This window comes from Argentina silus (genome assembly GCF_951799395.1).
Source record: "Argentina silus genome assembly, chromosome: Y".
Lineage (NCBI taxonomy): Eukaryota > Metazoa > Chordata > Actinopteri > Argentiniformes > Argentinidae > Argentina > Argentina silus.
Window position 1 is genome coordinate 1789442 of NC_139654.1, and position 20559 is coordinate 1810000.

The following is a 20559-nucleotide window of genomic DNA, read 5'->3' on the forward strand; positions in this document are numbered from 1 at the left end:
TAATATTAGCACTGCATCGCGCGCATGTCACTGAAATGTTTGTCAATACCGACAACACGTGTAGCGAAGAAGACGGACGTGCGAATCGACCAATCAAAAGGCAGCGTCTGAGCGACTCAACCTAGCCTGCTACCAAATCCACCAATCACGCAGGGAGGGCGTGTACCAAGATGGCGTCGCGCATACATCGCGAAGCCCGCTGTCTCGCTGAATTAGTGGCTATTTGCTCGTTTATTTCAAGTATTCTCGCTAAAAACAGTTTAGCGTCCATATCGTACAGCCGACGACAACTTCTGGACATCGGCTCCGGCATTCCAGACATCTTTATCGACGCAATACCGTGAGATCTGCTGGACTGGGGAGTCCACACTGTCAACTACAGACACTGAGGTGAGGTCTCAGACTATTCTTGTTGTCAGACACGTCATTACTAAGTGTCTGTTACATTATCATTCTATGGAATCAATGATACTTGCACTGAAAGGCTCAATAATTGAGACAGACAAAGGATATTATCTTCCAATCAATTACTATATAATGTGTGTGTGTGTGTGTGTGTGTGTGTGTGTGTGTGTGTGTGTGTGTGTGTGTGTGTGTGTGTGTGTGTGTGTGTGTGTATGTGGTGGGAGGGGGGCTGCTCTGTCTTCAATATCTGAATATGTTTGTCCTCCTCAAATCCTGATCCACCTGGCCTTAGATCAGCTTATGAGACTGCATAATACTGCACTAACCCAATAGCTATCAAATACATGATACCAGACGTAGAAATCTAGTGACTACAAATGTATCCATGGTTAATTGCTCCCCTGTTGAGAGGAACTATAACTCTCACTCATAAATTCTTGTGCCACAGTGATCGTTTGGCTTCATGTATTTATTTGTTGTCAGACACATCAGTCCTAAGTGTATTACATTGTCAATGATACTTGCACTGCAAATATCAATGACGGAGACAGAACATTTACATGATCTTCCAATCATTTCCTAAACTCTTCACTGTGACAACACTAGTCCTACCACTTTATTTGTATTCCACGTTTTTCATTTGTCAGCTCCCAGACCATCATCCCGTGCGTGCATTTATTTTACCATGATGAGCGGTCTTCATAATTTAAAAAAAATCGATGAAGGATACTGTCTTACCTTTCTTAGATAATATGTTTTTGAGAAACCATTTCAGAGGGACAGCAACACATTCACAGTTCAATAACAAGAGGCCGACCTTTAGGTCAGGATGGCCTTGCAGCTGACTCAGCACATCCCCACCAACAGATATAACCCAGGGGACAGATTTAACCACTGTATATCTGACTGGCTGTCTTGATTCGTACCGTTACTACATAGAATCATAAACGAGTCCAATACTGATCATGAAGGAATCAATGAACAGTGTATGACTGAAAAAATATAATCATCATGACATGGTCATACTGATTAAAATAGATTGTTGTTTTGCTATATTGATTATAAGAATATCATAAATGACAGATGAGAAATCTGTCTCCCCTCACACTATCAAGGAGGGAGCATGGGAATAAGACACACAATGCAACAATCATTTATTGTACAGCTTATAATTACATCATATTCAGCTCTATTTATCATTAAAGGCAGAATTTCAAAGAGTGTGTGTGTGTGTGAAGGGGGGGGGGCACTCTCTGAATACCATTACTCTCCTCAATTCCTGAACTATCTGGCCTTAGATCAGCTGATGGGGCTCCACAATAATTCACTAATCCAATAACTAGCAAATCTACCACACTTAGAAAAACAATGACTACAAACCTGCCTGCGATTCGCTTGAATCATGAATTCTTATCATAACGCACCACAGTGATTGTTTGGCTGCATGTATTTGTTCTCCTCATTCAGGGTGAATGGATGTGACCTCACAGAGAGATGCTGTGAAGCGTTGGCCTCAGCTCTCAGCTCAGACTCCTGCCACCTGAGAGAGCTAGACCTCAGTCATAATGATCTAGGTGACGGGGGGGGGGGGTGAAGCTGCTCTGTGCTGGACTGGGGAGTCCACACTGTCAACTACAGACACTGAGGTGAGGTCTGAGACTATTCTTGTTGTCAGACACATCATTCTTAAGTGTCTGTTACATTATCATTCTATGGAATCAATGATACTTGCACTGAAAGGGTCAATAATTGAGACAGACAATGTACATTATCTTCCAATCAATTACTATAGTGTGTGCATGTGTGTGTCTGTGTCTGTGTGTGTGTGTGTGTGTGTGTGTGTGTGTGTGGTGTGTGTGTGTGTGGTGTGTGTGTGTGTGTGTGTGTGAGTGTGTCTGAGGTGGGAGGGGGGGCTGCTCTGTCTGCACGCTCTGTGATCGTTTGGCTGCATGTATTTATTTGTATTCCTCATTCACATGTGGTCTTTCAACTGCCAAATGAAGAGGATTTAAAGCTGCACATGTACATTAGACAGGAATAATCAGATTCTTGATATCAGATGGAGTGACACTATTTCCCCAGGTTGTCAGGCTGTGGAGTCCCAGAGGAAGGCTGTGTTTCTCTGGCTTCAGCTCTGAGGTCTAAGCCCTCCCACCTGAGAGAGCTGGACCTCAGCTACAATCACCCAGGAGACTCAGGACTGGCGCTGCTCTCTGCTGTACAGAAAGATCCACTCTGTAAACTACAGACACTCAGGTAAAGGCTGAATATGTGGCTGGACATATCAATGAGATTAATGCACAGTATCTATTTTCCACATGATTGTGAGTGTGTCATCCAACCACTGTGGGTTCTTCTGTGGTTGATATAGTGTGGACCATGGTGGAGAGTGCAGGCTCAAACCTGGGCTGATCAAATGTAAGTCAACACTGTAGAGAATAGGACTGTGATATTACTCAAGAACCAGGGCACAGCAGAGTTCAAACAGAGCACCAGTATTGTATTCATATAAATCTAAAATATTAGTAAATGTGAATTAGTTGTATCTCTTGTAAAACATTTTCAGTGATATTTTATGAGAAAAAGAATGTTGCCATAACAATATCACATTGTGAATATTGCAAGATATTCAATTGTATTGATTTGATGATTATTTTTGCCTTCTCAATCAGATGCCTGTGAGCTCACACTGGACCCAAACACAGCATACAGAAACCTCTCTCTGTCTGAGGAGAACAGAAAGGTGACAGTGGGGAGAGAGGAGCAGCCGTATCGTGATCACCCAGAGAGATTTTAGGGCTGGCCACAGGTGCTGTGTAGAGAGGGTCTGACTGGGCGCTGTTACTGGGAGGTAGAGTGGAGTGGGGGAGAGGCTGATATAGGAGTGACATATAAAGGAATCAGCAGGAGAGGAGAGGGTAATGACTGTGGGTTGGGATTCAATGACAAGTCCTGGAGTCTGAGCTGCTCTGATGACAGTTACTCCGCCTGGCACAATAAGAACAGGACTGACATACGTGTCCCCTCCTCTGGCTCCCACAGAGTAGGAGTGTATCTGGACTTGCCGGCCGGCACTCTGTCCTTCTACAGGGTCTCCTCTGACACACGGACCCTCCTGCACACATTCCACTCCACATTCACTGAGCCGCTCTACCCAGGGTTTTGTCTTGGGTATGGCTGTTCAGTGACCCTGTGTAAACTAGTCTCAGGGAGATCACACTGAACACCAAAGGCTCAAAGATGACGGATCAGAACATGATGCAGTTGGATAGTGGTGTGTTTTCACTGAGATGTTGGATGTACAGATGTTCCCTCTCCTAGTGTGTAGGGTGTAGTGTGTAGGATTGTTGTGTGTAGTTATATTATTTTTTACTATATATATATATATATATATATATATATATATATATATATATATATATTATATTAAATTAAATCAAATGCATCTGATAGTAAAATGGACTGCAATAGAGTGACAAAAAATAGAAGCTTACATAGTTTTTTTGATGGAAATGCATCTGACAATCCAGATGAATGATTAGATGATCAAATCAGACTGATGATGAACTCTGAGAATAACACAGGAGAGAGTGTCTGTATGTATATAAGAGTTGGTTAGATTGGGTGTTTGAGTTGTGATGCTGGATCACGTTGCTGTGTGTAAGATAGCAGGAAGTGGATGTGAAGACAGCTCTCCTTCTCTGTCAGTACAACATGGACATGTTCTGTAATTCACTTTCCATAGATTCCTTCACCTGTCTGTCTATCCAACGTACATGTTGTTCCTTCTCCTATGTGTGTGTGTGTGTGTGTGTGTGTGTGTGTGTGTGTGTGTGTATATAAGAGTTGGTTAGATTGGGTGTTTGAGTTGTGTCACCGAGGGCGAGTCAAGCACGTCCTTTCCCCGGCCTGAACACCATTCCCAACGTTCCCCAGTTAAGCACGGCAGGATCGGCCCGAGGTTCGAGAGCAACCTTGGTGAATCACCACGACACGGCAAGAGAAAGAGAAAAAGCTTAGCAGCCGGGGGCCCGACCTGACGAGGGACACCGCGGCTGAGGATGTTCCTGAAACACATTTTATCTTCCATCTATCCCTCAAATAGGTGCAACTGCATAACTGCTTATGAATGATAAGTTGATTCAAATAGGTGCAACTGCATAACTGCTTATGAATGATAAGTTGATTCAAATATGTGCAACTGCATAACTGCTTATGAATGATAAGTTGATTCAAATATATGTAACTGCATAACTGCTTAAGAGGAACTGGAATGTGAGTGTATGACCCCGTGTCAACATGTCTGCTTAGGCCTCATTGTGATGACGGCATGCTACCAATGAAAGTACTAAGAATAGAAGAATACCAATGTTTGATTGTGTAATCTTACTCAGGGATGATTACTGATGTATGATACTATATTACTGACGTTTATTTTGATGATACAAAGTTTTATCACTGCATAAAAGGGGTTATTGTGTAAGGCCTACGGGGGGAAGTAGGTCAGGTGGTGGGAATCCCCAACAAGAAGTTTATGTGTCCATAATCAAGTATGAGAATGATAAGAATGATCAAGTGTAACAATGTGAAGTATCGAGTGATTTACTGGTATTGATTTATGTTCGATTTATGATTACTATACTGTATTACTGTTTGGATGTATTGTTTTGATGAGGTCTTGTAACACTGAGAGTTGAGGGACAGAGAAACTTCCCTAAAAGCACTTCCTTATTTACTTTAGAAGCAAGCTACTTAGCCACTAGATTAGCTTAGCCATGGTACTAGCTACCCGCCAAAAGGGTTAAAACACCGCTCTGTTTGTTTTTTGTAAACAAAGATTATGTCATATGGGAGGAGTTTTGGATCAAAAGCAGAGTATAAAAAGAGCTCCCCGGAGCAGCGCAGCGGTCATTCCCCGCTGAGGAGCGTTAAAACCTGAAGGACCGGAGCAGGAAGGAGTGTGTTGGATAACTTACCCCGGGGTGAAACTGGAGCTCTCATAGTCCGGTGCCCGAGAGTTGTCCGTGGCCGGAGTTCACACTCTGATCAAATCCTGACTAACGGACTCGCCACTGCATTGCAACAGAGGACCTGGCGGACCTTTCTTTGAGGAAGAACGGACTTAGAGGAAAAGCTGAGACCGGTAGAGCAGTTTCAGGGGGCAAAGCTGAGACACTCTGCGGGAATCAGAGTCCCTCGGCCAGGGGAGCATAACACCGGCTCTTTACCACAGCCGTGGCGGAAAGAGGAACCGGCTTCACTCGACGGAGAGGACAAGTAGATCAGGCAGAGTAGGGATAGAGGTCGAGATTTTATTATTTTCATCATTTTTATATTTTAATACTCTGTCTGTAACCCATTTTTATGATAACTTAGCTATGCTGTAATGCTTTAAGCCATTATTAAACAATCTAACCTGCATTTAAAGTAACAGTTTTCTAAACTCAATTTTTTAAAATGTTATTTTTATTGAACTATTCCATTCATCAAAAGTGTTTTTACCTCCTCCTGGTGACATAACAGGTTATAGATTACTGTGCATATTTCATCATAGGATCAGAATGGTTATATCTAGCCCATCATTACCTCCTTTGGGTAAATTGTACTTACCGATAAACACCTTTCCGCAACCACACCAACTTGCACTCATATAAGATTAGAGCAGTCGTTAACCATAGAGGTTACCCACTTCTGTGTACGGTTTTCGGGGGAGTTTTCAGTTCAATTGAAGTGGGTGAAGGAGGTCAATGGAGGAACTATGGGACGTAGACTGTTAACAGCGGAGTGAGTCTAATCTACACAAACCTACACCGGACCTGTTAGGAAGTAGCTTACAGGGTAAGACCCTGCAGGCTGACGTCCATACCTGTTAGACAGAGGGTTGGTCCGGGGTCCTGTACAGGGTAAGACCCTGCAGGCTGAGGTCCACACCTGTTAGTCGGAGGGTTGGTCCGGGGTCCTGTACAGGGTAAGACCCTGCAGGCTGAGGTCCATACCTGTTAGTCGGAGGGTTGGTCCGGGGTCCTGTACAGGGTAAGACCCTGCAGGCTGAGGTCCATACCTGTTAGTCGGAGGGTTGGTCCGGGGTCCTGTACAGGGCCTGAACTGCCGGGAGACAAGGTGTCATGATCATCAAAAAAACCCTGAAAGACTTTCGTGTTTTTTTTCGCGTTAAACTTTTAAATAAAGATTAACTTGTTTTTACTTATGCTGTTTCTTTCATGGAAATCCTGATAGTTCACGTATCGTCTGTGCTCTGTCGAAGAGCTGGGCATCTTCGGCTCATCGAGTTACAAGGAGACCTCCTTCACCTCACGGAGGAGGTGAAAGTGAGAGGTGATTTGTATTATTACTCTCCAGGACCAGCTGAGAGAGCGTCTCCTACAGATCAGCCCCTCCCGTTACTAGACTGGTCCCCAAACCGGTGGTCAGATAATACAAAGAAAAACAGGCTCGCGGCTGAGAGTGTCACTCCCCAGGTTTTCCCCCCGTTGGTGTAAAATGGCTTGAAAGAGGAAAAATTTGCTAAACATAAATAAATAAATAACATTGATGGTACTTGATAATAATACGCACAGCACATAATATTATTGGAATACTGTGATATATACATATCTGCCATTTTACTGACGCTTTTATCCAAAGCGACTTACATTGCAGTGAGTGCGTACATTTCAGTATATATGGTCCCAGCAGGAATCAAACCCACAACCTAAGCATTGTTAGCGCCGTGCTCTACCAACTGAACCACAGAGGACCAGGTGTGTGACTGTGTCATGATGAGCCACAGAGGACCAGGTGTGTGACTGTGTCATGATGAGCCACAGAGGACCAGGTGTGTGACTGTGTCATGATGAGCCACAGAGGACCAGGTGTGTGACTGTGTCATGATGAGCCGCATCAAACCAAACCATAACAAGTGTGGAGTAAATATGTTGTCCCCCACAACTGAGTTACCCCCACACACACACACACACACACACACACACACACACACATACACATACACACCCACACACCCTCACACACACCCACACACACATACACACCCACACACACATACACACCCTCACACACAGCCAGCAGAGGGAGGAAGTCAGCAAGATGATTTACATGACCAGTTCCTGGTCATAGTCCAGTTCATTACACACAACACAGAGAAAGAAGCAGATTCCTCTCAGGAGACGGAACCTTAACCTCGATAGTAACGCAAATACACAGAAGCTGATTTCCGTTACCAAAAGGTAAGAATCTTACAGAAATATGACAGCGCTTATTTTTTAGGTTGTTTTTATTGCTGTTGTTGTTGTTGAGGTTATTTTTGTTCAAATGTGTAGCTCACGGTATGAGGAAACAAGTCAAGTACAGTACACAAAAGTCTTCATTGTTAGGCTGGTTTTTAGCAGACGCCTTTGTCCAAAGCGACTTACATTTAAATAGATGACCATGAGTGATATTGTTATGCAAATATGTATTTAGACCTTGGTATGATGTTTAGACTGCAGTTTTTACTCAAGCTTAGCCAGGACTATGTTAGCCAGCTACCTAGCGTTTGTTTCTTCTACTAATATACCTTTTCTGATTATTAGGTGTTACTGTAAGCTTACGGTAATTCTCGTTGAGTTTGTAACGTTTGGCAGTGTAGGTTAAGTTACATCATGTTCGCTATCTTTTGTGTTAGCTAACTGCTCACATTAGCAAATAATTAGGTGAGAACATGCCTCCACGTGTTAGCTGTGTTGCTGTCCAGCAAAGGAGTTGGTATTGCAAAATCCTGATATGAGGACTGTTCATATCTGTAACTTCAATTGTGGGTATCAGACCCACAGAAAACGTTTCAACTTTTTTACTTAGAATAGTTAGTGGAGCAGCTAGGAGGTGTTTTCTCCTCAAAATGAATGAAATGCAACAGGCACATGCATGGTGAAAATCCTCATTGTTTCATGATTCTCCTGTAAATCGATGGCTTGTTGGTCACAAATCAATTGTAGTTTTCAATAATAGGCTACTGTGCAAATTCAAAAGGATTTTAAGGTTTGTAGAAAGGATGACTTTACATAAATTATATAAGTTCTTCATATAAAAACTACCTCAGTATCACTGCACTGTGATAGTGCGGCATATTCTTAATCTTGACACTTTTGTTTTTATTTTTTTATTCACAGCAGGCGGTAAACCTCACCTATTTCACTCTCTTCACATTGATAAGCACTGTCATGTTTTACAGAGGCATTATGATTCTGGCTCCTATTTGGACTGTGTTGGCCTGGCTTGATTAACAAATAGTTATTTAATTATAACCTTTTACAGGAAATGCTGGTTAAAGTGGAGATCCGAGGAGTGCAGGAATACATTAGAGTTCCACAGACTGATCAAGTCTTTCAATATTCAAGAAGTTCCTTCAAGAAAGTTTGTAGTTTATTTATGAAAATAGTTTTGCATTTAATGTTATCACTGTAGTTGAACATGCAATCTTAAATATTCTGCAAATACAGTGATTAGTTTGCAGGTGCTAGTGTCCCATAGGTATTACACAAACTGTTCTATCAGCAAATAGATTAATATTGTATTAATGCAATGTACTGTACTTTTGATTCTCCTAGTAACAGAGAAGTTTAGTCTGGAAGAGAGTTTCAGTGGGGGCAAGCTAAGCTTGACTGATGTGTCAGGAACAGAGGTGGGTGGAGATGTCTTCGATGAGCTTGTAGTCAGGTGTCTTGACCTTCATGGTCCCTTTCCCAGTAGGTAAGGAAAGTCCTTGAAAAGGCAGGTGTCTTGACCTTCATGGTCCCTTTCCCAGTAGGTAAGGAAAGTACTTGAAAAGGCAGGTGTCTTGACCTTCATGGTCCCTTTCCCAGTAGGTAAGGAAAGTCCTTGAAAAGGCAGGGGTTTTGATGAGGTATCACAGGCTGTGTGAACCCTGAGAGGCACATAGTGTTTTGTCAAATATTGTCATTATCATTTTGGAGGCCTCAAACAGTTATCATTTGATATTCTATTGATCATTATCTTTGGCACACATATTATCCATAGATGGACAGTACCTAAAATGTGTAAAAGATAATATACCGTACTATACCGTAAAAAAAAAAAAAAAAATAATAATTCTTCCATTTATTTGTTTTAATGCTTTTGTTACTGATGAATACATGTACATTTAAATTAATTTTGTCTGCCATTTTGTAGATCTGGATGTTCAGCTGGTCGAAAATGAGGCATTCTCATCTGTCGTGACTGCACTGTCCCCAGCTTCATCCCATTCATCCTTGGTCGCTTCATCCCATTCATCCTTGGTAGTGGCGGAGACTCCACTATCCCCAGCTTCATCCCATTCATCTGATTCTACAATTGTCCTTGAGTCCACAAGAAAGAGGAGGAACCCATCAGGGTTAATGGATCAATATGAAGCAAAACAGGTAAGCTTTGAAAAAATACATTTAAAATCCTCAATTAAGTCATTTTTATTATTGATAATATCTTTAAATATATATCTGCAGAAGAATATTGGGTATTCTGTATAAAGGAATGCCATAGAAAAGTGAATTGTTTTTTTGGGGGAAAAAAATCACAAAAATCCTCTTTTAAATTTCCATAAGCAAGCTTCCTTACAAGCCTCCATTGTAACATGTTTTGTCAGAAAGTTGAAAATGTTCTGAGGGCCAATCAGAAGGGTGAGAAATCTTTAAGGAGTATGACAAGACGACAACACTACCGGATGCAACACGTAAACAGATGGTGAACATCCTGGTTGCAGATATGATGGAGTTACATGGGTAAGAATGTATCTCCATCTTCTCTCCCTTGCAAAACATACACACTTACAAGGTGGGCTCAAGCATAAACTATGATTTGTTTTGAAAGGAGGATTCCACCGCCAAGTGTGAGAACCAATTATGCACTGAGAATTGTGACACTTTTTCCGTACCTCCAAGATCCATTCTCCAAACAAGGATATGTAAGTTCTTGTTTTCTATGTGAAAACCCAAACCATTGTATTTTCTATACTTTCTTCCCTTTTTAGTTTACTTGTTTGTATTTAAATCCTGTTTCAGATGAGTATATAGGTTTCTCAGCCTTGTATTTCCCACTAGTTTTTGTAAAGTTTTATATTGTCAGTGTCTAAACTTATTGTGTTGAGTAATTTATATGAATATGTGTGCCTTGGTTTTGTTGTCTTAAACAGGAACACTACTATGATCCTGAGGGTAACACTGGCTACATTGCTTGGAGGATCAAGACGGTTCAACGCAACACCTCTGCTGGCTCCCGGGGTCATTCCAAGACAGTTATTCAGGATGGTCCAAAAACCAGACGAGAATCTTTGTTGGCCTGTGAACAGCTATTTGGTGAGGAGTGCAGGGAGGCGATATCTACAATCAGACATTCAACTGATGAATCTGTGGTCAGAGACAAAATGAGAGTGACTTTCGAGTATCGACAGAAGATGGTCCATGATGAGGATGCATCATCATCAGTCCTGGATGTGTTCCTTCGTTTCCTTGATGTGCCTGGATTGGTAAGAAAATCTTTAGCTTTTGTAGTAGTTTCAGTATTTGATCCCACCATTTCCCTTTGTCATCTATACTTAAATCTGTATGTCAAAATATTGTCTCCTTGTTTTTAGATCGACCAGGATTTCTCCATGATGTTTGGTGACGAAGTGTCTCAGAAATTCCTGGCAAAGTGGTCAACATTCTTCAAGCCAAAAGTCATCGCAGACTGCAAGACTCTTCCACCAAATCAGTACATTGTTGAGCTGCTGTCAGGAACTGAACCTCAGCCTGAGGACAACCACGGTCAGTAAAGACGGTTTTGTATTTCCAAAATATTTAATTAGTGTTCATTAGTGTCTAATTTCATTCTTTTGTGATGTCTTTAGGATGGGACAGTGATATGTCGTCAATCCTTTTGCTGCTGCATCTGCTCCTTCCGACCTCAAGAGGACAGAAAAAAACTGCCAAGATCAGTTCAGCTCAAGCAGCCAGCCATCTTGTGAGATATCTTAAGCAAAAGTTAATTTTTAAACCTCAGATGTGCACTTTGAGGTGCAGATTATTTTGGAATTCTGAGACATACATCATTTCATTTTGTTCATTCCATCTGTAAATAAGCTGCGATGAAACGCTTGGTGATAAAAAACCATGAAAAGAGTTTACTTTTCATATTTACTTTGTCCCTTTTCTGACCTACAGGAAGGAGCTAGTGTGACTACCTTCCTTGAGACTGCTGACACAAAACAACCATTCCTCCTCTGCATCGGTGAGCAAAGGAATGATATCCAACGGTTCTACCTTGATATCGACCGTAAACCGATACCATGCAAGGCACATACATCAGTGGCGGCTTTTGATGAACTGTTCAAAACTCACTACGTCTTCAGTCTTTCATATGACGAAGCTCTTTGTAATTTCTACACATTTATCCAAACCACAATTTACAACATCGATATCGGAAGAGCAAAGTAGAGCCCACGTGTTAAAGAACTTAGAGCAAGACTGCTGCAGCGAGAGGACTGCATTTATAAACAGCCTTCAAGATGTTCACATGTTTTGTATGTAAAGCGCACCACAAAAATTGTTTGGTTCTTTGTCAACATCTAAAATTTCAACATGGTCTATATCCTGGCAAAACTTTACGTTTACAATGTGGAGAGCTAGGTTGTCCATTATCATTTTGTACTACAAGTGGCTTCCGAAAGCACCACAACAAGGTGCATAGTCACAGCATGGATCAAGAGGTTGATACTAATCAGTATCTAATACATCTTGCAGCTCTATTCTACACTGAAGATCTGAAGACATATGGTTTTGATGTGATACTAAAGCCTCTTATTGATGACCTGAAAATCTTAGAAACCGAAGGAATACAGCTTCCTTGTTTTGAACAACCATTGTTTGGCTCAGTAATTCAAGTAACAGGAGATAATCTGGCTTTAAATAGCACATTTCTGTAGGTTTTGTTTAATGAGTAAGGAAGAAGTGCAATCTGTATTTACTGAGAATCATCCTGGGTTAATTTTCCGTTCCAAAGAGGCTCATACTGAACATTGTAGGGCACTAAATGAAAATCCTGAACTGCGGTCATTATATGGTGTTAAAAAGTCATGTGTGCTCAATTCATTAGAGTATTTCCATAACTGATAACTATGCTGTTGATATAATGCATGATTTGCTAGAGGATGTGGTACAGTATGAACTTAAGCTGGTTTTTGAGTACCTTGTTAAACAGGCCTATGTCTCTTTGAACTCATTGTCAGACAGGATACAGAGCTTTAATTACGGTTCCACAGAACATAAAAACAAACCAAGTGGGTTAAAGATGGATGATAAGAGCAAACACCTGGGTCAGAATGCCGTCCAGTCATGGTGTCTTCTGCGCAACATTCCACTTATATTGGGTGATGTCATTGAAAGGGATAACAGTCACTGGAACTTTCTTCTGCTTCTAATACAGATAGTCAATATAGTGTTTTCCTACACCATAACTGATGGGATGGTATCTTACTTGAAACATCTGATCTGTGATCACCATACTCTGTTCAAAGCATTGTTTCTCGACAAGAAGTTGATCCCCAAGCACCATTTGATGATACACTATCCGAGATGCATACAACAAATTGGCCCTCTTATCCATATGTGGTGCATGCGATTTGAAGCCAAACACACATTTTTCAAAAGATGTGGTAAAGATTTCAAAAATCTCACCAAATCATTGGTGAAACAGCATCAGCGCCAACTGGTGTTTCAATTTGAAAATTATTGTTTTAGACGATTTGAATTTGGTCCTACAACATCAAAAACAATCAGCACCTTGCAAGGTGGGGAAGAACTTAGTCAGACATTATATTTAGAAGCATGTTCAAGTGTTTCAAGCACCAACTGGGACAGAAATGATGGTACTGAGTACCAGGTTGATTTGTTCATATGCACTGGATGTACCGATGATCTCCCTGCTTTCAAAAAGATCTGTGATATTATTATATACGAAGAGCGTGCTTTCATAATAGCCTGTAATGTAGAAACAATGTACTATGATGACCACTTTAATGCCTACTGTATAGAAGACCAAATGGATGAGTTTTCTGTTATCTGCGTGGATGACCTGTAACGTGCACATTTAAATTGTCTTTGTTGTTTTTCTGTCATTTATCTGCCATCAAGATCTGGATGATAACAAAATAAAAAATGTTTTTTATAAAGCAATCAACTTGTATGTCATTCTTATTTTTAATTGGTTTATTACGAATTATTTAAATATTTAAATGCTTTATTTTAATTGTAAAGTAGCATATTTTCACTTTATAGTGTTAATGAGGCAACTCCTTTTATAGTTTTATATATATATATATATAGCAAATCACACAGAGAGAACACTAAGCACTGGAGTTGAAAACATGTAACACTGGTGTGTTAAGTGTTAACCAGTGTTAAATGTCAACTATAGAAAGAGTTGATATTAACTCAATTATAGTGTAAACATGGCAACACTTTCAAAAGTCGTAAATTCACTCTGTGGGTAGTGGACCCCTCCAGACACTTTAAAGGTGTTGAAATTAACTCGATTAGAGTTCATTTGAGTCTGTCGATTTTGCTGTGTAGATGGTCCCAGCAGGAATCAAACCCACAACCTAAGCGTTGTTAACGCCATGCTCTACTAACTGAGGCACAGAGGACCATCTGTTCTGTCATGCTCTCTTTGCACCTGACCATGAGCATCAGACCAACCGAAAGCATTACAAACTCCTGTAGCAGTGCGCTCCCCGAATTCCTATGTAGCGAGAGATCTCTCTCTCTCTCTAGTGTTAATTAATGCTCTAATGTAATTACCTAATTATTACCTACTTGTTAGCATTTACCCCTCTTCACATTACCCCAATAATACCTACCATTAGGCTTTTAACTTAATGCAAAATGTCAATTGTGACTATATAGCTAACTGAAATAAATCACTAAATGTATGTAACTATCATCTGTGCTTAGTTAAATAAGCCTTAGCTTTTAAAGTTACATTCATATTTTAACTATTTTAAATAGCTAACAATATTAATCATGGAATAAGCTTCAATAGAAATGTCACCGGTCATCATTAATCAGCACTTTTACTTTAAATCAGGCAAATGTAAACCGTTTTTTCCATTAGCTTACTTTCAGTATCAAACTTATCAATATGATTAAGACAATGAAATGCAAGTCTTCAACAGAAATACATTTCAACTATTTACTGAAAAATATAGTATTTACATATAAACCGTTTGAGTATAAAAGTAAAAAAAAGTAAAATGATTTGGTTAGGCTTTTAGCTTCTCAGTAAAGTATTTGACTTAATTTCTAACAAAATTAACGGCTAATGCTAACGGCTATTAGGCATTAAATTACTAATTACTTAATTGCATTAATTAAGATCCCAGACGTGCCCCCATTTTATGTAGCGCCCCCTAGCGTGTCTGGCTATTAGTGTGGAGTGCGCTCCCCGAATTCCTATGTAGCGAGAGATCTCTCTCTCTCTAGTGTTAATTAATGCTCTAATGTAATTACCTAATTATTACCTACTTGTTAGCATTTACACCTTCACATTACCCCAAAGAAATGCAAGCCTTCAACAGAAATAAGTTTCAGCTATTTACTGAAAGATATAGTAGTTACATATAAACAGTTTGAGTATAAAAGTAAAATGATTTGATTTGGCTTTTCAAGTGCAATTCAAATAAACACAATTCAGTTCAATGACCACACATTCACACACATTCAGTTTCACTTGAAGCTAAAGCTAAGCCGGCAAATGACTAAATAAATGCTCAATGATATGAATCGGTACCCAAACCGCAAGTCACAGTCAAAGGAGGACACGTGGCAGGCCCGTAACGTTGCTCGGGATCGTGGAGACAAAATGGTCGCTTCGCGCCGTGGCGCAGCAAACAAAAGAAACTCACTGCCGTAGTGCTGGTCGTTGTCGTTCATCCACGCCGCGACAACGCGGTTCTGGCGATGCCGGTGGTTGAAGACGTCGTCCGACAGCAAAGCAGATAGGGTTCTGGAGATAAGTGCTTCCTCAGACGATGCACAAAAGGGCAACCGAGCAGGCTACTCGCTGGCAAAGTCCTCTTAGCTAACTCGCGCTGACTAGCCGTCCGCTCTTTCTCCTTGGTGAATACTCTAATACTCTTCAAAACCGTCAACTATTACCCTGTAAACTTCAAATAAAATGTCTATAAACTCACTCTTCGTGCAGTCTTGAAGCACATTTACTATACCACGCATTAACTTGGTGTTTTACCAACTTCTAATGTCGCAGTTCTCACTCATGTCCTTCTCTTTCTTCCTCCGGTCTCGTTCTCCTTGTGTTCTCCCAACGTCCATCTTCCTCCCACTTCCTGAACTTTGACCCCCGACTCCTGATTGGTCCTCACTCCAGGTAAGTGCATTTTAACTAATACATAGTTTTAATGCATGTAAACATTATTTAAACATTTTTAACATTCTGGAAAACATGTTTGAAAAGAAAATAAACAAAATAAAAATACGAGTTTAGGAAATACCCAAAATTCCCATAGGGCTACATCTATAAAATACCTGAAAAACATGCAGTGTGCTTGAACCTCTGATCAGACACAAGCACTAGAATAGTCTCAGGAGTGCCAATTTTGCACGGCCTAAATCAATCAATGGTGTTCAGGGTTTATACCCACCTATTTAATCTATGGTGTTCAGGGTTTAACCACCTATTTAATCTATGGTGTTCAGGGTTTACCCACCTATTTAATCTATGGTGTTCAGGGTTTATACCTACCTATTTAATCTATGGTGTTCAGGGTTCATACCTACCTATTTAATCGATGGTGTTCAGGGTTCATACCTACCTATTTAATCTATGGTGTTCAGGGTTCATACCTACCTATTTAATCTATGGTGTTCAGGGTTCATACCTACCTATTTAATCGATGGTGTTCAGGGTTCATACCTACCTATTTAATCTATGGTGTTCAGGGTTTACCCACCTATTTAATCGATGGTGTTCAGGGTTTATACCCACCTATTTAATCTATGGTGTTCAGGGTTCATACCTACCTATTTAATCTATGGTGTTCAGGGTTTACCCACCTATTTGATCCATGGTGTTCAGGGTTTATACCTACCTATTTAATCTATGGTGTTCAGGGTTTACCCACCTATTTAATCTATGGTTTTCAGGGTTTATACCTACCTATTTAATCTATGCTGTTCAGGGTTTATACCTACCTATTTAATCTATGGTGTTCAGGGTTTATACCCACCTATTTAATCTATGGCTTTTTGTCACCATTATGGATCCTTTTTTTGTGCACTTTCTGGTTAACACCATTGATTGATTTAGGCCGTGCATCGTTGGCACTCCTGAGACTATTCTAGTGCTTGTGTCTGATCAGGGGTTCAAGCACACTGCATGTTGTTCAGATATTTTAGATATTTAACAGTGCCTTTGCAAAGTATTCCGACCCCTTCACTTTTTCCACATTTTGTTGTGTTTTTGATTCAATTTAAAATGGATTAAACAAAAATAATTTGCCATCAATCCACACACAATACCCCAGAATGACAAAGCGAAAACACGATTTTTGAAATTTCAGTACATTTATTAAAACTGAAATACAGAAATACCTCATGTACATAAATATTCAGACCGTTTGCTATGGCAGTCTTAAAATTAGCTAAAATGCAAACATGTCATCAACAAATCACTCAATAAGTTGAATTAATTCCATCTTAATGCAAGCATAATAGTTCATGTCATATTGGAAAAAATATCTTTGTTTTTATAGGGTCTCTGATTTGCATAGGAATCAATTACACACTGTGTAGATTAGGATGTTCTGAAGACACTGTCCATGTTGTACTGACAGAGAAGGAGAGCTGTCTTCACATCCACTCCCTGCTACCTTACACACAGCAACGCAATTGTTACGGTTCCCCCTCCCAACCAACCCTCTGGCACCACCTCGAGGCCGCGGCGGTCATCACTGGAGCGTCTTCCCAGGAGACAGCGCACCTGTTCCCTATCGTCAATCACCTGCCGATAAGAACCCTGCCCGATCTTCTCTCCAGTGCCAGATCGTACTGCGTCCCTCGACACCCCGTCCTCCCTGGTGTTTCCCCTCGTCGACCCTTCCATGGACCTACTACTGGACCTCCCGGCCTGCCGAACCCCTGCTCGTCTGACTACCGCCTGCCTGCTGAACCCCCGCTCGTCTGACTTCCCGCCTGCCTGCCGAACCTCCGCTCGTCTGACTACCGCCTGCCTGCCGAACCTCCGCTCGTCTGACTTCCCGCCTGCCTGCCGAACCTCCGCTCGTCTGACTACCCGCCTGCCTGCCGAACCTCCGCTCATCTGACTACCGCCTGCCTGCCGAACCCCTGCTGGTCTGACTACCGCCTGCCTGCCGAACCCTGGACCGACCCACAACCACTCTATCTGATTACCCCCCTCCTTCTCTCCCCTACCCCTTTCCCTTGTTATTATTATTATTATTATTATTATTATTAAATACGCCTTCAGGCTAATCATACCCCTGAGCGCCGTCTTTTGGTTCCGCCGCCGTTCATAGTGTAACAGTAATTCAGCATCACAAGTCAAACACCCAATCTAACCAACTCTTATATACATACAGACACTCTCTCCTGTGTTGTTCTCAGAGTTCATCATCAGTCTGATTTGATCATCTCATCATTCATCTGGATTGTTTCACCGTCAGTTGAATTTCTTCTATACATCCACTCTCTCCTTGTGGTCCGAGGAAGACATTTGGGCTGACAGGTCTCAGGCAGGGCTACTCATCTCAAGAGCTACACTGACACTACACACTGTTCACCACACACTGTACACTACACCCTACACACTACACACTACACACTAGACACTAGACACTAGACACTACACGCTACACACTACAGCCTACAAACTACACACTACACACTGCACCCTACACCCTACACACTGGGAGAGGGAACATCTGTACATCCAACATCTCAGTGAAAACACACCACTATCCAACTGCATCATGTTATGATCCGTCATCTTTGAGCCTTTGGTGTTCAGTGTGTTCTCCCTGAGACTAGTTTACACAGGGTCACTGAACAGCCATACCCAAGCCAAAACCCAAACCCTGGGTAGAGGGGCTCAGTGAATGTGGAGTGGAATGTGTGCAGGAGGGTCCGTGTGTCAGAGGAGACGCTGTAGAAGGACAGAGTGCCGGCCGGCCAGTCCAGATACACTCCTACTCTGTGGGAGCCAGAGGAGGGGACAGGTATGACAGTCCTGTTATTATTGTGCCAGGCGGAGTAACTGTTATCAGAGCAGAACAGCCTCCAGGACTTGTCATTGAATCCCAACACACAGTCATTAACCTCTCCTCTCCTGCTGATTCCTTTATATGTCACTCCTATAACAACCCCTTCCCCACTCCGCTCTACCTCCCAGTAACAGCGCCCAGTCAGACCCTCTCTACACAGCACCTGTGCATAGCGCTCAAATCTCTCTGGGTGATCAGGGTACGGCTGCTTCACTCTCCCCCGTGTCACCTTTCTGTTCTCCTCAGACAGAGAGAGGCGTCTGTCTGCTGTGTTTGGGTCCAGTGTGAGCTCACAGGCATCTGATTGAGAGGACAAAAATAATCAACAAATCAATACAATTGATTGATTGATTGAATCCCAATATTCACAATGTGATCTTGTTATGGCAACATTCTTTTTTTCACAAAATATTACTTATTAACTTAAAATGTTTTACAAGGGATACAACTAATTCACATTTACTAATATTTTAGATTTACATATGAATTCAATACTGGTGCTCTGTTTGAACTCTGCTAATTCACTTACATTTGATCAGCCCAGGTTTTAGCCTGCACTCTCCACCATGGTCCACACTATTTCAACCACAGAAGAACCCACAGTGGTTGGGTGACAGACTCATGATCATGTGGAAAATATATACTGTGGATTAATCTCATTGATACGTCCAGCCACATATTCAGCATTTACCTCAGTGTCTGTAGTTTACAGAGTGGATCTGTCTGTACAGCAGAGAGCAGCGCCAGTCCTGAGTCTCCTGGGTGATTGTAGCTGAGGTCCAGCTCTCTCAGGTGGGAGGGATTAGACCTCAGAGCTGAAGCAAGAGAAACACAGCCTTCCTCTAGGACTCCACAGCCTGACAACCTGGGGAAATAGTGTCACTCCATCTGATATCAAGAATCTGATTATTCGTCTCTAATGTACATGTGCAGCTTTAAATCCTCTTCATTTAGCAGTTGAAAGGCTAGAAACATTGTATTCAAGTGAAGAACATTCAAACTAGTGTGTTATAATGGCCCGAGATACTCATGCTTCTGCACCCCAAAAGACCTCACCTCAGTGTCTGTAGTTGACAGTGTGGACTCCCCAGTCCAGCAGAGAGCAGCTTCACCCCCCCGTCACCTAGATCATTATTACTGAGGTCCAGCTCTCTCAGTTGGCAGGAGTCTGAGCTGAGAGCTGAGGCCAACGCTTCACAGCATCTCTCTGTGAGGTGACACCCATTCAGCCTGAATGAGGAATACAAATAAATACATGTTGCCAAACGATCACTGTGGTGCATTATGATAAGAATTCATGATTCAAGCCAATCACAGGCATGTTTGTAGTCAATGTATTTCTCAGTCTGGTATATTTGATTGCTATTGGGTTGTGTAGCCCCATCAGCTGATCTCAGGCCAGATTGATGAGGAATTGAGGAAAGAAAGGTTATTGAGAGAGTGCCCACCACACCACACCACACACACACACACACAGACACAGACACAGACACAGACACAGACACAGACACACACACACACACACACAACCATGATATAGGAATTGATTGGAAGATAATGGACATTGTCTGTCTCAATCATTGAGCCTTGCAGAGCAACAAGAGTATCATTGATAATGTAACAGACACTTAGTAATGACGTGTCTGACAACAAGAATAGTCTGAGACCTCACCTCAGTGTCTGTAGTTGACAGGGTGGACTCCCCAGTCCAGCAGAGAGCAGCTTCATGCAGCCAAAAGATCACTGTGGTGCATTATGATAAGAATGCATACGTGAGAGTTATAGTTGCTCTCAACAGGGGAGCAAGCAACCATGGATGCATTTGTCGTGAC

At 41.6% G+C, this 20559-nt stretch overlaps 1 protein-coding gene across 1 annotated transcript in view; it reads right to left on the reverse strand.

The window, feature by feature from the left end:
• The window catches only part of LOC310823896 (uncharacterized protein), a 427663-nt gene that overhangs the window by 370614 nt on the left and 36490 nt on the right, over window positions 1-20559 (reverse strand). The window contains exons 15-17 of the mRNA XM_083696835.1: window positions 19784-19957; window positions 19419-19592; window positions 19257-19303 (exon numbers count right to left, since the gene is read on the reverse strand). Of these exons, the coding sequence (XP_083552961.1) occupies window positions 19257-19303; window positions 19419-19592; window positions 19784-19957 (395 nt within the window). The remainder of the gene's footprint in view (window positions 1-19256; window positions 19304-19418; window positions 19593-19783; window positions 19958-20559) is intronic.